General features: G+C 35.5%; 1 protein-coding gene across 2 annotated transcripts in view; it reads right to left on the bottom strand.

Annotated features, from left to right (window-relative positions):
- Window positions 1-17,746, bottom strand: part of LOC110032732 — a 103,987-nt gene that overhangs the window by 34,355 nt on the left and 51,886 nt on the right. For both annotated transcript variants that reach the window (XM_020736463.1, XM_020736462.1), the window contains exons 5-6: window positions 3,868-3,923; window positions 3,550-3,763 (exon numbers count right to left, since the gene is read on the bottom strand). In XM_020736463.1, coding sequence (XP_020592122.1) covers window positions 3,550-3,763; window positions 3,868-3,923 — 270 coding nt within the window. The remainder of the gene's footprint in view (window positions 1-3,549; window positions 3,764-3,867; window positions 3,924-17,746) is intronic.

The raw sequence follows: 17,746 nt of genomic DNA, 5'->3' as shown, positions 1-17,746 counted from the left end.
TTCTCCCCCCCCCCCCCCTCATTGCCATCAGCATTCCTTGGTTGCCAACACCAATGCCAACCATCCCAATCCGCATTCCTTGGAATAAACCTTAAAAATATTTCTTGTGTGTCAGTGTTGCTATTTTTTGTTGCATTGTGTTGGAAACTTATTTCCCTATTAATAAAGTGTGCATTTGTGTTTCTACTTTTTCCCTACTATTTCCGATATCATTACCTTATCATAAAATTTTTCTAAACCAACAAAAATCATTTATAGATCCTCCATACTCTCTGTGTACTTCTCCATCAAAACTCTCAATAAATATATAGCTTCTATGAGAGACTTGCTCAACATAAATCCAAACTGATTTTGAGAAATTTTTGTCAGGTCTTAACATATATTCAATTACATTCTCCCATAATATGACACAATAAGTAAATTCCTCTATAATTTACAAACTCTTGTGTATCTCTTTTATTCTTAAAAATAGAGACCAAAATACTATTCGTAGCTCCTCAGACCTTTTCTGTTTTTAAAATTACATTAAAAAGTTTAGTAAGCCAAAATATTTATGAAACTCCTAAGCATTTCCACACTTCTATTGGAATACCATCATATCCTATTGAATTCCCGCCCTTCATTTTCTTTAAAGACTCCTCAACTTCTATTTTACTAATGTGACAATAAAAATAGACTTATTATTATTAACTATATTAAGATCACTGAATTCGATTATATTTTAAAAATCTTCATTAAAAAGTTTACCAAAATATATTACCCACCCATGTTAAATATCCTCATCTAAGAAATACAATTATTATTAACCAAAATACATTACTTCAACTAAATCTTTACTTTTCTCATTTCTTTGTTGGCTAGTTTATACGTATATCTTTCATCCTTTTTAGTATCTAAAATATTATTAAGATCACTAAGAACATAATACTTAGCACACAAATTATTCTCTTAAACTCCCTACAGACCATCTTTTATTTTTTTCCAGTTTTAAATCAATTTTAATTTTTACATTTAAATTAATTTTTATGACAAAAGTTCTTATATTTTATTTTTAAGTAAAAAACCAGAATAGTCCCCGACAATTAAGAACTGTCTAAATAAGGCCTAGAATTTTAAAATGCTCTAATTTAGTCTCAGACTATTAAAAGTTGATCCAAATTGGTCATAAATCATATTTTCCGTTAAATTTAACAATGGGTTGCATGAATAGAAGGGTATTTTCGTCTTTTATGTAATCAATCAAAATTTATGTGGTTTGTATGTAAATACCTTTTTTATTTGTTGTTGAAAAAGTATAAATTTTAATTTACATTAATAAATCCCTTCACACAATTCATCACATTGTTTTCAAATGAAAAATTTTAAAATCACAAAGAATTATACAATAGGAACTCACTCAAACTAAAATTATATGAATAACTCGATTTCAATTGAATTTTTAATATTAATATTATTTGTGTTTTAAAATAATTAATGTTAACTTGAAAAACCAATTAATGAATTTATTTTACGTTTAAAAGATTATGTATGTGAATGTTAAAATTATGTGATACATGACAAACTACTTATGTTAAAACTCGAGCCGCCAACTTCCCTATCTAACAACTAGCCTCCCTCCCCCATCCAACAGCAGGTTTGCCGCAACCCACTCCCATCATGCCCCCTTCCAACCAGTTGCCAAATCTCCTTTCCTTTCACTTGCTAGTCCCTAACCACCCAACCCCTTCTTTCTCCCAACCAACATCCTCTCTGCCTGCAACTCTTACGTTTGTCGTCCACAACCCCCTAGCCACATCACTGCTACGCTATAGGCTATCCTGCTTCACCTTACTAAAATATTTGTGTTGTGTTGTGTTCTCTTTGTGTTTCGAGATCGTGATTGTAACTTCATTTTTTTAATTACAGTAAAATCTGCTCCCCAATTGATTTTTTGAGTTAATTCTGGTATTGTTGAGGCTCACAACTTAGAAGCATTCCTAGTCATATTCCCTATGATGGTTTAAAAAAAAAATCACAGTTGACAGGTGTTTTATAAGTTTTCCATGTGAGACGATCTGCAAGATTAGGTTTAGTGTGATGTTGTGTCTATGGATGTGTGTCACAATCCTTTGGGTCGACTGTGACAGTACAATAGAAGAACATTCCATGATGGCCACAAAATACAAATAGTGATGAGTACTTAGATAGGAGGAGCCATTGTACCTCGTGCTACATTTTTACAGACTACGAGAGAGGCTCCGATGAAACTAGCCTTGGTGACGCTGGAAGCCAGTGTCATGGACCTTGAGGCAGTGCAACCCTCACTAGAGGAGTTTCATAATTCCTTGACATTCAGCCTACCCCCTGGGTTACCGCTACTAAGAGCTACCTAACATGTCATCATTTTAGATAGAGATGTGAATATTTTGAGTAATTTATGGAATGCTTTATGGAGTAAGCTGGGTACTAATTCCCAAGTCAGTTGGCAGGTGTCTTGTGAAGTATTTTTATGGGAGAATAGCTACAAGATTAAGTTTGGTATGATGTCGTGCCAATTAGTGTGTGTCCTATTCTTTTGGGTCGATCGTGGTTGTACGATAGAGGTACACTCAGATAGAGGGAGGAACCACCGTATCTCGTGCTACATTTTTACAGACTACGAAAGAGGCGCCCGTGAAATTGGACTTGGTGATGCTAGAAGCCAGTGTCATGGAACATGAGTCAGTGCGACCCACATTAGAGAGATTTTAGGATTTCGTGACATTCAGCCTACCCCTTGCATTGGTACTATTGAGAGCAACTCAGCATGTCATCATTTCAAATAAAGATGAAAATATTTTAAGCCATTTCTGGAAGGCTTTATGTAGTACGTTGGGAACTGAGACTCAAGTTAGTTCAACAGTGTCGTTACAGATAGGTGGTTAGATAAGAATGTTGAACCGCTACTATGGGAAAGAACAACCTTCTCGCCGCTCGAACATCACCTTCAGAGTATTCTCCACTGTTTGTAGCCCGGACAGCCGCCGCCTTTGTCGAACCTGCTGACCAATAACAACTTTATGCCTGCCATCCCTTCTAAACATAGTAAACCCCATTAAATAGCTTTCCCTCGCTATTCCAAAACCACCCTTCAGTGAAATTCACTTCCTTAGAACAGTCTCAAATAATAATATTAAAATTCATGCTAAATACAAAATTTGCAATTTGATAGCACCCAACTTAGCTTCCTCAGGTTTGAGCCATTGAGCCATTTAATTTAATTTTACACATTTTTATGTTCAAGTTTATTCCATTTTCAATAGTCCACATTTAGGGTTTTTAAATTATGAAGTTAAAAAGACAAAGGTACAACCGTCTTTCAAAATATATGCAGTACAATGTGCTTCACAAATCACAATAAAACATTAATATATCAATTTTGCATTAATTTCTATTTAAGAAATTTCTAACTTTCCTAATTAAAATGTTCAGAGAAATTAGCTTAGCAGTTGGAGTCAAGCTAACATTCTTAGATTGAACTCAGCTCCTTGCAAGATACTAAACAAAACAATAGCAAGGACGAGCACTTACCAAGACATAAAGACATTAATGTCCTCTTAGAACCACCATAACAATCCAATGCATCAAACGCAGCCCTTGAAGCATCAATTGAATCCCCATCCTCAAGCAAAATAGATGCAGATTCTGTTTTGGCTTCTTCTGGTCGATGGAAACGCAATTCCATACAGAATTTGCTTTCATTGTGTATTCGAAGCAATGGGGAAATAATTATCGACAAGCCTTCCTACAAAAGTCAATGTTAAAATATTTAGAATATAAAATAAAATAAGATTAATATTTATTCTAGATTAGCATGTATAGTCACAAAAGGAAAACAAAAAAAATTACCTCATTATTTGGCAAAACCTCAACCACAACAAAGGGTCCAGGAAATATTCTTGAATCTGCTTGAGACAATGTAAAACACTAATAAAAACTAAAATCATAACTTGAAAATTTAACTGGAAGCATATTTGAAATGCAAGCAGTAAAAAGCGGCTAACAGGAATGATAGTTTGACCGAGATGGATCATGCATCACCGTCTTTAACCTGCCTTCTTGAAATATTTATATGCACCTGGTTGCTACAAGAAATGAGGAAACGCCAACTAGTCTTGCTTTCCTCTTCATTTGAGTGCTACCCATCTTGGCTTGGTCAGATGTTTCTTAGGGGAAAAAAATATATCGAAGTAGCCCATGTTTATAAGGATAATCCAGGCCAAGTTGCTAACGTTGTTGCCTTCTGTAGGTCTCTTAGCTAGCTTTCATAGAAAGCTTTGCTGAAATTACATCTTTAATTTGGTCCGTTTGATTTTGTTTTGAAATTTAAAATCAGTTGCCAGCTTTCCCTTATTAAAAGCAATCTTTGTTAAAGGAAACTATTCCAACTCGTCGCTCGTAAAAATATATAATAAAAGATTAACAGCACATCCTGCAAATTCCACAATAGTATCTTAAACTAATTATTTAATTACACTTGCCTCCCCTACGTTTTCTGATATTACACTCACCTGTCCTGTCTATCCTATTAATATTATATTACATGTAAACCAATTCATTTTTTTTTAAATTACATTTGCTTCCCTGATTTTTAGATATGATGTTATCTGTTAACCCCAATTCTTTAACTGAGAACTTTAGAAATGGGGTGTTAGTTCAAAGAAATATATGAAATATTGACTAAATAAGAAAGTAAGTATAATTAACCTTATTCATTTTGCTTATTTTCTTGATACTCCAAAAACTACAATTCTTTTTTGCAATCAAATTTTCGCATGAAATTAGTTTGCAGTCTGTACAAAATAATATTTCTTTCCTCCCAAGTACAAAAATCAGCATTTTTAATTTTATGGCTAAAATTTTGAAATTAGCTAAACATACTAGTTTTTTTCCTTAAAATATATGTTCTCTATTGCAAAATATCATATGCTACCAATAAATTAAGACGAATTTGTCTTTCTATCTCCTAATTCACAAGCAACACAGATCTTCTCATAGCCCTAACTATAGTATAAATGCTCATTTGAGTTACTCCAACGATCATACACTTTTCCTTTTGCCTATGTTCTAATAACCCATCCCACTCATCCCAAAATTAGTTTTTCATACAAGCTCCACATTCTATATAACCTAGAGAATAATTAATTCATAACAATCAATGCATCATTAACCTTATCCACCATGCTATCATTATGTTCACCTCTTTATCCACAAGTAATCCTATTTGTAATCTAATGTTAACTTATTCCAAAATACTGTAGCTTATAACACTCATAAATATGCCTAGATTTTTTACCTTCCATTAAGTTTTTTTTTCTTGTAAACATGTGACATTGATTGATTTTCTAACATTTATACAATGAGTAGAAGAAAATGAATAAAAATTTTTTGAAGGAAATAATTAAAAGAAAAAACATAACAAGCAACAAAATCTTAATACATTGGATTGTTGAATCTTTATGAAAAGAAACTACAAATCCAAAATAATTCATGAATATCTCAATGAATTCATCATAATTTCAATAATCAAATAAATATTTAAAAATGTATAAATAAAGTCATATATATAAAGGATGTCAAACCCCAAATACAGATAAAATTATTATTATCCTTACCACATTAGAAGTAATTCAAAATAATTAAAATAAATGAAGAAAATTTGTTTATAAATGAGAAACGCTTCAAAAAATATGAAAAAAATCAAGCTTGGTAAAATGTCTAGTTTTACTCCATGGGTTAGTCCATGAGAAATCAAATTTGTATGAATTGAATTGGCAGAATGTCCAAACACACTGATTATATTGCATCAAAAATATCGCCTTTTACTCCATGCTTTCACATTCACAATATATGATTCATAAACACACTTCGAACATCATTCCTACTATGTAAAGAATATCCTTTTACTCTTACATATCATAACAAAATGCTTCTCCCCAGCCATGTACTATATCAAAATACTTAGCTTTTGCCAGTCTAAATTTAGATAAATTTAAAGCTTTTGGTATCCCTACGATTAAAAATCACCTTGAATTCTCGTGGAACAGTTAAATTCTGATATCATAATGATCGTAGCTTACCCAAAAAATTTGGGATTAGACTAATGATGACAGAAGAATAAATAAGACAGCCTATCGAACATAATCTTTCCTAAAAGTATTACAAGCAAAAATGCCTCACATGATTCTCCAAACTAAATTAAATAATTTTTAGATCTTCTTTCAAGCTAACTTCAGTCGTTCTAATATAATAAGCAATTTCTTTTATTTATGGCCCTACAAAAATACTAAGTTTTAAACCTTAAACTTGATAATTTATATTGTCCTTTTCTATCTTCATTATTGCTCAGGATAAACCATTTACTTCCTTGAAGTATCATTAGTGTGATGAGAGAAAATCAAAAATAATTTTAATTCACATAGATTAGTTCGTTTTAATTTATTTCTCTAGATGTTTAGCCAAGGGGTTATTTAGATCATAAGTTCATACATTTTATGGACACAAACTCTCATGGTTGATTATCTCTATTGCTCACGAAAGAGCACTCTCAATTAAAAATGTTACCTAGGCTCAATTTTAGTCTTAGATTAGTATTTAGTTCAAAGTTAATTAATCGAGAAAGACTATGGGGTGAAGGTAAACCCAATCAAGATTTAGGATTCCAACAACCCTAAATTACTGGGTGGACCTAATCAAGATTTAAGATTCCAACATCCCAAATTTAATAGTGGACCTAATTTACCAAAGTTTGAGCATTTTTAAGTGATAAAAGCTTAAAAGTATTAAATAGTAAATTAAGAACCAATAATACTGAAATAAATATTTAATAAAGGATTTTAAGAATAATTTCTGGATTCAATCAAGGTAAATAAACAAACTAATTTAAATCCGTGAAGTTTTAAAATAAATGGCTAACTATAATTTATCAAGAAGATATATCAGTGAAAGAAAAGTTAATGGTAAAATATTTGATCAAATAATAACAAAATGAAAAAAATGAAATATATAAACTACATTGCATGGAAAAGAATTGAGAAAGATAACAAGGAAACGAACAAGAAAAAGAGACTGAGTGGATCATAGCTAGTTCTTGAATAGGGACCAAAGCTAGTTCTAGAAAAGGTAGGAGCCACAACTTGAGCAGAAGTTGGTGAAAGCAAGAGAGTAGGAATCCATACAAGAAAGAAAAGATGATGAGGGCACGCATGAACAGGTCAAGCTCCGCGTGATGTGCAAGGTATACGTGGATTGGTGCAGTTTATTTTCATTTAGGAAGGAGAAAAAAAAAAGAAACACTTCTCTTCATCTTCCTCTTTCTCACGAACACAAGCATTACGTAATCCAGATTTCTTTTTTCTCTTTTTCCTCCATGAAAGCAATTTAATTTGGAAATCCTAGATCTAAGCCCTTCCACATGAAGATGATTCACTAAGAAAATATTAGGGAATTGACGCTTAATCGTAGAAAAAAAAAATAAAAAAACTGAAATGCTGTTATATACAATTTAAGAGGTATGCTCGACAGAACAAGAGAGAACAAAAATTTAATTAATATAAAAAAATAAGTATCTGAAATATTATTTTATTTGTGGCATAGAATGTAGGCGTTTAAAAGAGAAGCATTAAACAAAGTTGAGTGTTGTTGAGATGAGGATGCTTAGGTGGATGAGTGGCTTGACACTAACGAAAAAAAATGCAAAATGAATATATCCGTGATAGGATTGGTGTAGCTCTAGAGGCGGATAAAATTAGAGAGTGTCATCTTGGATGATTTGGTCGCATTAATCGTCGACCATCTAATGATACAGTTAGGAGAGTAGATGTTTTAGATTTGATTTAAGCTAAGAAAGGGAGAAGTAGACCTAAAAAGACTTGGACATATTGTATAAAAAATGATCTTAATCTATTAGAATTAAATGAAAATATGACATTCAATAGGACGCAACGGAGAAAAAAGATTCATGTAGCCGACCTAACTTAGTGGGGTAAAGACTTGTAGTTGTGAATTGAAATAATTATTTGAGTAAAAACACAATTAAATTAAATAAAGTAGAATAAATGATGCTAAACTAACAAAACTTGAATGCAGAGAGTTTGCATAATAGTTTCAAGAAAACATGAGAGTTGATGGCTTCATTGACATAATTTTATTAAAAGCAATTAGAAGAATTTTGGTGAACTATAATTTGATTAATACAAAAAGATGAATCTGAAAATTATGAGACCAGTTTAGATTTAGCTTTAATTAAATTTTCATGTCTTTATGCTATGAAGTTAAATCTAAAATATTAAGGTACAATCCTAAAAATATCAAAAACAAATAAAAGAAACTAAATAAGAAATGTCAAGTTATAAGGATGTCCAAAATGAAATAGAGATATTAAATTTATACCATAACTCTAATTATAAAGATTAAGTTACAGAAGCTTAAATAAATTAAAAATTCCAGGAATTAACTAAGTATGATTCATTTGTTAAAATACAGGTAAAATATTATTAAATAATGAGAGTAAATCATAATAAAGAAGGATAAATGATTAAAGAAAAACTAAATAAACTAGCCAATATTAATGCCTTAAAATGCATTGTCAAATGATTACATGTATTAAGATAAAGAAAACCATAAAGGACTAAAGGGTGAATCAAATCATCGAAGGCTAAGGTCGGCACTAATATTCTAATTTTTTTCAAATAATAAAAGTAAATTTCTTTTGTATAATGATATATTTTGATTATAGGTATTAAGTTAAAGAAGCTGGAATTTAAGGATCAGGTGACGGCAAATCTTTTAAGTGCACTTAATAAAGTTATTACTTCAATTTTACAATTGGAAAATGTCTAAAGAATATCAATCACTTTTTAACGCACAATATCTTCTCATTGTCGTGAGTGTTAATCAGAATTTATCCTATTTCAACTCCCAATGATTATATCATGAAATATCATGTATGATTAATAACTGTACGATGAGGTGAGTATAAAATATAGGATAACTATGAGTATATGCACGGTTATATAAAAACATAGAGTTCATCCTGATACTGAAGTGAACACAAACAACAATATTAAAACAAAATATTAATGTTGAATTCAAATAAAATATTACAACCACACAAATGGAAATAGGAAATAACAATAGACACTGCACATAAACTCAACTAGGGGTCGATCCAGGAGTGGTGGAGGTTAGCTAGATAAGCTCGAAATGGTGGTAGGCGGACGGAATGGGTAGGATGAGGTGTTGGAGAGTGGTGGTTTCAGTAAGATTTCTGGGAGTTGGCAGTGCTCATGGGTGGCTGAAACAGTGGGGCAGCAGCAATAGAAGATTGTAGGGACGGCTGGGAAGGCTGGAACAGGCAAGGACATCACTGCTTTGTTGTCTGTGTGGAAGCAGCAGGCAGGGAAAGGGGTTGGGATGAATGAGAGGGCAGCGACAAGCAGCAGTAGTCGGCTGTTTGGAGTGGCAGCAAGGTGGCGCACCAGCTTTGGAAGGCGACAACAAAGGAAACATGGGGCTGGGAAGCAGCAGCAAAGTTAGAAGCAAATCTGGAAGGAAGCCGCAGAAGACTGGCTATGGAAAGTAGCAGCAAAGTGGAACTGCAGAAGAACATTTGGAAGGTGACTGTTCGGAGCGACTGCAGCAGCGAAGGGAGACGGGGAACAACGGGAAGTTATGTGGAAGGAGGGGAGAAGGATAATCACTACATCGGGAGCGAGATACAGCTGAAACACCACTCAACCCTTTGATACAACCCTAGAAGGGAAACTGGAGACGTTGGCAACTGTCTCGAACAAAACACACGAAAGCACTGACCCTAAAACATAAAAAATCAAATATATAATAATATGATAACTAGAAATATCCCAAATGCACCGACCGACTCCACAACAACTAAAAAATCCCAGACCACGTCAGACTTCCTAATGGTGAAATTTCCGAGAACCATGAGACAAAGACGTGCTCATAGATTTCAACTCTAAATGACAAGATTCAGCAATTTCTTTGACTGATTGGCTAATTTTCCAGGACAACTCCGGCTTTCTTGCTGAATTCTCCAACCGGTTAGCTGCAACCATGACTGACGAGGAGATCTGGAGATCTATTCAAGCATGAGACCCAATCGGGCCTCAAGAATTGATGGCATCACTAAGTCGTTCAACAAACTCTTATGGCTCATCATAAATAAGGAGGTGTTGGAGGAGGTTCATGCCTTTTTTACTTCCGGTAGCATGCACACTAGTTGGAAGGAATATCGGACAGTCCTCCCGAAACAAGAGCACGCTGATTCGCCTCGTATGTACAGGCCTATTAGTCTTTGCACTACTATTTACAAAGTGGCAGCCAAGCTTTTGGTCAACCGGCTCAAAGGAACGCTGTCTTCGTTGATCTCAGCCGAACAGGGTACTTTCATCCCTCAGCCGAACAGGGTACTTTCATCCCTCAAAGACCGATCTCCAACCACTGATTAATTGCCCAGGAAATGGTTAATAAGCTCAAGAATTCTTAGTCTAAAACAGGGCTCATGTATATTAAAATTGACATGGAACAAGCCTATGATAAGATGAGTTGAATATACTCCGAAGGGTGTTGGAAGGGAGGTGCTGCCCAAGAACCTTCAGCAATTGGGTTCTTGGCTGTGTAGAGCATCCTAAATTCACTTTGTCGATCAATGGTAAACTCTCACCTTGAATCGAGGTTATTTGCGGATTCTGGCAAGGCTGCTCTTTATACCCATGCCTCTTCATCCTACATTCCGAACTCCTTTCCATGGCCTTCGAACAACATGCGCATCATATTGGCATTAAATTGGCAAGCAAATCTCCCTGTATCTCTCAGCTTTTGCATGTAGATGATATCATTTTTTTTTCCGAACTTCTATGATGGTGGAGATGAAACTCATGAAGATTCTAGGGGATTGTTGCAACTGGACGGGACAAAAGAACAACACTCTGTTATGAGTAGAGACTGATTTTGGTGAGCAGCGGGACAGAGCACCCGATGCCTATGCACCGAGTTGTGGGCGCTTAAGCGCCCACTTGAGTGCTGCTCTAACAGAGAAGTCGATGCCTATGCGTCAGCCCTGTGTGCACATGTGCCCATATAGGCGCAGACACGGTCTGTTGGCGCCAATGGAGCCAACTATTGGGTGCCAATGCGCCCACTATTAGGCGCCTCGCTCTTAGGCGCAAAGTCTGGGCACCTAAGGTCCAGGAGTGGTTGGTGTAGGATTTTGGTTTTTAAGTCCGATTTCGAGCAGGTTTCTCTAAATTTGTTATTTCTTCCTTTGGTATTCTTCAACGAGCATCCAGGTGAAGGTGAGGATTTTTGAAGAGTGGATTTCAGTGATTCGGCGTGATTTTTTGTGTCGGCTCAGAGAGGGAATATTGTGGAGTGAGTCTTGTAATTTTTATGTGTGTAGGGAGAAAAATTGTGAGTTCTTTGTAAAACATTCTGAATTTCATAGTGGAAACTTTTGGTAGGGCGGCTTCGTGTTTTTCTCGTTCTCGAGGTTTTCCACATAAATTCTAATGTAAATCTCTGGTTATTTTGATTGTGCTTTTGATTCAATTATAGTCTAAATTTTTATCAAATTAGCGTGATCCCATTATTTTGCGGTGTTGTTTAGTTTCTAATTGATTCTAAGCCTCGGTAAAGTTGGAGATATCCTATCAACTGGTATCAAAGCAGGTTCGATTCGAGTGGGAGCAAAGAACGAAGAAGCAAGATTTAAAGTGGAGTTCAATGGGATGAACTTCGTTTTCTGGAAGATGCAGGTAGAGGATTTGCTATATCAGAAAAAAAAAATTATACTTGTCACTACAAATAATCACAGAAATCTGAATCTATGCCTATAGAGGAATGGGAAGTGGAGTGTTGGATCGAACGACACTGGTTGATCAGGTTGACACCTCCCTCATCTGTTGTGTTCAACACTGTGAAAGAGAAAACTACAGTGGATTTCATGGCGGAACTAGCCAAGATGTACAAAAAACCGTCTACTTCCAATAAGGTTTTTCTGATGAAGTTATTACGCATGAAGATGGTGGAAGATAGTTCATTGGCAGAACATCTCAAAAACTTCAACACTGTAACGAATTTGCTGCGTTATGTAGGGATCAATTTTGATGATGAAGTCAGAGCATTGGTGATACTATCTTCATTGCCGGAAAGCTAGGATGACTTGGTAACGACAGTGAGTAATTTTTTAAGGACTTTGGAGTTGAACTTCGATGATATTGTGGGTCTAATGCTGAATGAAGAAGTTCACAGAAAAGCTGATGAATCTTCAGGTTTTGCATTGAATGCTAATAACATGAGAAGATATTTGGGCAGGAATATGGACAGAGGTAGATCCATGACCAAGAAAGGAAAGCTCAAGTCAAGCAGAGGAGAATATTGGAACTGTGGTAAGAAGGGGCAGTTCAAAAAGGACTGTAAAGCTCCAATAAAAGCTGCTGGTGGAGGACAGGAAAGTAATTTCTCTACTAAAGTCTCAACTAGTGAAATACAAAGTGACTCTCTGGTGTTATCCCTAGTCAGTACTGAATCCTGGATAGTGAATTCAGATGCATATTTTCATGCTTGCCCCAAGAAAACGGTATTTAAAAACTACATTCAAAGTAATTTAAGGAAAATTTGTGTAGAAGATAATAAGACCTACAGTATAGTGGAAAAATGTAATGTTGATATCAAGTTGTCAAGTGGAACAATCTGAAAGCTTACTAAAGTTAGAAATGTTCCAAAGTTTAAAGAGAAATTACATCTCTGTGAGCCAGCTGGCAAAGTCAGGACTCGTGAGTGCTTTCACAGGTGATTTGTGGAAGGTGGTCAGGGAGACATGGTGATGGCTCGAGGCAACATTGAAGGTGCCCTTTATATGATCGATGAAATGACCGATTTCATTGATGTGGCTGGAACTAGGGTGGATGCAGGTCTGTGGCACCGTAGGCTTGGCCTTATGAGCGAGAAAGGTATGAAGTCCCTACTTTCGAAAATAAACTTCAGGGTTTGAAATCAGTTGATCTAGATTTCTGTGAAAACTGTATATATGACATGGTGAAGAAAGTTTCTTTCTCAAAGAGTTGGTCAATAATGAAATCAAGGAAACTAGAGTTAGTGCATATGGGGTCCTACTCCAGTTCAGTCTATTGAAGGTTCCAGCTATTTTGTCACGTTCGTTGATGGTCACACGAGAAATGAATGTGTTCATTTCTTAAAGCAAAAATCTGATGAATTTAAAGTTTTTAAGAAGTGGAAAGTTATGACGGATAATGAGATAGACTTGAAGCTAAAGTGTCTCAGATCAGATAATGGGGCAACTGCCGTGATCAGAAATTTAAGAATTTCTGTGCTACAGAAGGGGTCGGGCATGAGTTCACTGCCTAAGGACACCGAACCTGAATGATGTGGCTAAGCGCATGAACAGAACAATCATGGAGCGTGCCAGGAGTATAAAGCTGCATGCTGACTTGTCGAAACAGTTATGGGCTGAAGCAGTTAACACTGCAGTTTCTCTGATTAACTATAGTCCATCAATACGTTTGGAGGAAGGCTTGCCTGAAGCAGTCTAGAGTAACAAAAAGGTATGCCTATCTCATTTAATAGTATTTGGGCGTTCTGCATATGTGGATGTTGATGCAGCTTGTAGGAGCAAGCTTGACTTAAAATTTGTCAAGTGCGTCTTCATTTGATATACGCGGATGAGTTTGGGTACAAGTTCTAGGATTATCAGAAACAAGGATGTCACTTTCAACGAAATGAAAATGTACAAAGACAGGGTCATAACTCATGATATTCAGTCAGCTACTTTTGAAAAATCCAGATATGTGGAGATAGATGATACTGGTAATCAGAAAGATGAAGATGAAGAAAGTAGTGTTCAATCAGAAAAAACACTGTAATTTCCTCAGTCATCTTCTAAAGAAGTCAGAAGATCCAGCAGTGTGAAACAACCCATACAAATGTATTCTCCTTTTTTACACTATTTGTTGTTAACTGAAAGTGGTGAACCAGAGTGCTTTGAGTAGACTATTCAAGTTGAAAATTCAAGGGAGTGTGGATGAAGAATGCAATCGTTGAAGTCAAATCAGACTTGGGTTTGACGGTACTACCAAATGGCAAATGAGCAATGCACAACATATGGGTCTACAGGCTAAAAGAGGAGTCAGATGGTAGCGAGCGCTATAAGGCAAGACTTGTTGTTAAGAGTTTCCAACAAAAAAGAGTGAATTACTCAAAGATCTTCTCCCGTCATGATGGCAGTAAACTTCACTTTCCTGTTAGCTGGCACCTCCTTGTATTCAAAATCCTCTCGACTAATCGCAACCGGTCAATGAAGTCATCCAGATTCATTTTTCCCTCAAAATCTGATGTGTACTTTCACTCTCAAGTTTTTATATCCTCTAACAGACACTTCATACATCTGCCTCCTCTGATACTAAATCTGAAAGTGTCATGGTCTGACTTCTTCAATGGAATCATCACTATGAAAGGGAATAGGGTGTTCCTCCCTCTCTCCTCTTTGAATCTCGCTAACACAATCGAAGGTGACTTCTCTCTGAGTTCACTCCTCAATTTCGACAAGCCTTTGTTGAAATCGGCGGATTTCCCACTACACCACTTCCATAGTAAGCTCTTGAACAGCTTTCGACACTTGGCTCCTTGGTTTATGGTTTGGGTTTTGGTTTGAGGGGTGAAGGGTGGTGAATGGAGGTGATGTGGGCCGGGAAAAAAATTGGGTTATGTAGTGGGGGAGTTAGGTAACCTAATGATAGGACTAAGATTAGGATAAGTTTGATAGCAAATGATATCGACGTTAACCCAAACAACAATAAGAAAACCAAATATTGTAACTAAATTCAAATAAGAGAATACAACCACACAAACGAAAATAGGAAATAACAACATACACAACACACAAACTCAAATAGGGGTCAGATGTAGGGGTGTGGAGGTCGGCTAGGTGGCCGAACTGAGCAGGATGGGGCGCTGGAGGGTTGTAGTTTCAGCAAGTAAGGTTTATGGGAGGAGGATGAGCGGCTGGACAACTGGGTGGTAGCAATAAAAGATGGTAGGGACAACTGGGAAGATTGGAATATGCAAGGATAACACGACTTTGTTGTCCGGGTGGCAACAGCAGGTCGGGAAAGGGGGGTTGGGGTCAGTGGGAAGGAAGCGTCAGCAATTGGCTTTTTGGGGTGGCAGCAAGGTAACACACAAGCTTCGGAAGGCAGTAGCAAAGAAAAGGTGGAGCTAGGAAGCAGTAGCAAGGTGGGTGCAAGTCTGGACAACAACGACATGTGGAAGTTAGTCTGGAAGGCAATGACCGAGGGGAAGTCTTTCTAGATAGTGGCAGCAAAGCGGAACTACAAAAAAACAGTCGAAAGGTGGTTGTTCGGAGCGGCAACAGCCGAGAAGGGCGACGGGAAACGATGGAGAGCGATGTGAAAGGATGGAGAGAAGGATAATTACCATCTCAGGAGCGAGATATAGCTCGAGCAACACTAGAATATTGGATACAACCCTAAAAGGGAATTGAAGACGTCGACAGTTGTCTCGAACAAAACACACGAAATCACTGATCCTAGAATATCAGAAAATCAAACAAATAATCATAGAATAATTAGGAGTGATCCAAGAGGACCAGCCGATTCCACAACACGAAAAAACCTGGACCGGTTCAGTCCACGCACGAAAGCATGACTCCCATTTTCCGTCGCGGGAAAGCCCACACGTTACACCTCGCATCACATCCCCTTATAATAATAGCCGGAAAAGCTTGCACAAGGGCAAAAATTTATTGGGTGATAACATACATATTACCCACAACATTATTATTTACAAATCTAGCACCCTCTTTCATCCAATATTCAAATTCTCATCAAATATCAAAATTCATGATAAACCCCTAACACATATCTTTTATTTTTATAAAATTCTCAATGGTTTGATCGTGACACGAGTAAATACATCGGTTTGATTGTTCAAAAATATAATATGGGCGCTCGATTTTGTAAATAACAATGTTTAAGGTGCTATGTATGTAAATATCCATAAAATTATTTCATATCCTCACTTTGTTATTAGGATAAAGTATAGAAAGGGCTATTGAGATATATGTGGATTTAATAGCACAAAAATACATTGTGCTCCTAAGATAAGTGTTTTATAATAAAAATTAAACCATACATTTCATCATAATAAGAGCTATTATAGAATTGTCCATTTGTTCCGCCAATAACCAAGTTACAAGTGTATTTACAACATATTATTTCTTGAAAAAAAAAATTGAATGCAATGAGTTTGTCGACTATTTTTGTTTCGAAAATAAGATTTTAAAATTTAAAATTAGAATTTAATATATTATATATATATATATATAGATGTAATGTAATTTTAATTTTGTGAAAATGGTATTCTTTATTTTTAAAAAATGATGAGACCGAATAGATCTCATATATCTATTCGACAACGTTTAAAAGATGAATCACCAATCGACAACGTCGTCGTCTCGTCCCGAGAAGAAGGGAGGAATAAGAGAGAAAACTATGCCTCGAAAAGCCTATCCTAGGAGACTGTATAAACATACTAAAATAACTTGTATTTAAAAGTTTGAATGAAGGTGAATATCTATAGTGCAATATAATATAAGAAAAAAACAACTATATAAGTACTGTAATAGGAAAAGACTGGAGGAAAATTATGGAAATGAAGCAATATAAAAAAAGGAAAGACTATGCAATAATAAAAAAATGTGCAGTAAAAGAACAAAACTGAAACAACTAAGTGGAACAAAACTGAAACAACAAAACTGAAACAACTAAGTGTACCTGAATAAGTCTAGCGATGTTACAAAACATATTACAATTGCCTAATATAAAAGGGTTAGATAAATATTTACAAATGATAAAAGAAAGGTTAAGTGATGAGCATATGAAAATTTAAAGTGGAATATTAGCTTTTAATTTAAGTTTAAACTCAGGTTTAGGCTCAACCTCTCTTTCTCTCGATCCCACAGGCAACTGATATACCGAAGTCAACCTATCAACATCAACTAGAGGTCACCAACGAATCACCCCTATAATCAGACAACCCTAAATCCTATCGTTTAAAAGGTGTGTGAACGGAGTAGTATCCGTACTCCTCAAAGTGTAGTGCACCTATATGTGAAATGTAATATCTGAACTCATCAAAGTGTAGTGCAAGTGTAATATCTGTGTAAAACTCACAGTATCTGTTCTTTCTTAAGTATAGTATCTGTAGTGTGTTTGTAGCATCTGTTCTTTCTAAGTATCATTTCCCAAATCTTTTGGGGAGGGTTGGAGCTGCCGACGACTTAAGGAAGTGAAAGGGCATCGCACTAGTTGAATGTTGATTTTATATTTCAGCTATAAACAAAGATGTCAAATGGTTCTTTGCATCATCGTCTGTTACCGCTCGTCTCAAACTAATAAGCCACCTCGATATCTCATATGCTCTTTTAAAAAAAAATTTATATTTCACGGCTCGGGATAAAAAAATGTTTAAGCAACTTTTTAATATGGGTCATCACTAGATTTGACATAGTACACAAGCTTTGAATGTTCAACATGGAATAAAAAAAATCATCTACAACGAACATAAATATTAGATCATGTGCCATGAAAAATAGTAACCAATCTCCCATCCGAGCACTCAAAATCTATTGAATCATATATATATATATATATATATATACACACAGCTCGCT

This window comes from Phalaenopsis equestris, unplaced genomic scaffold (assembly GCF_001263595.1).
Source record: "Phalaenopsis equestris unplaced genomic scaffold, ASM126359v1 Scaffold001013, whole genome shotgun sequence".
Lineage (NCBI taxonomy): Eukaryota > Viridiplantae > Streptophyta > Magnoliopsida > Asparagales > Orchidaceae > Phalaenopsis > Phalaenopsis equestris.
This window is presented reverse-complemented; position numbering and strand designations above follow the sequence as displayed.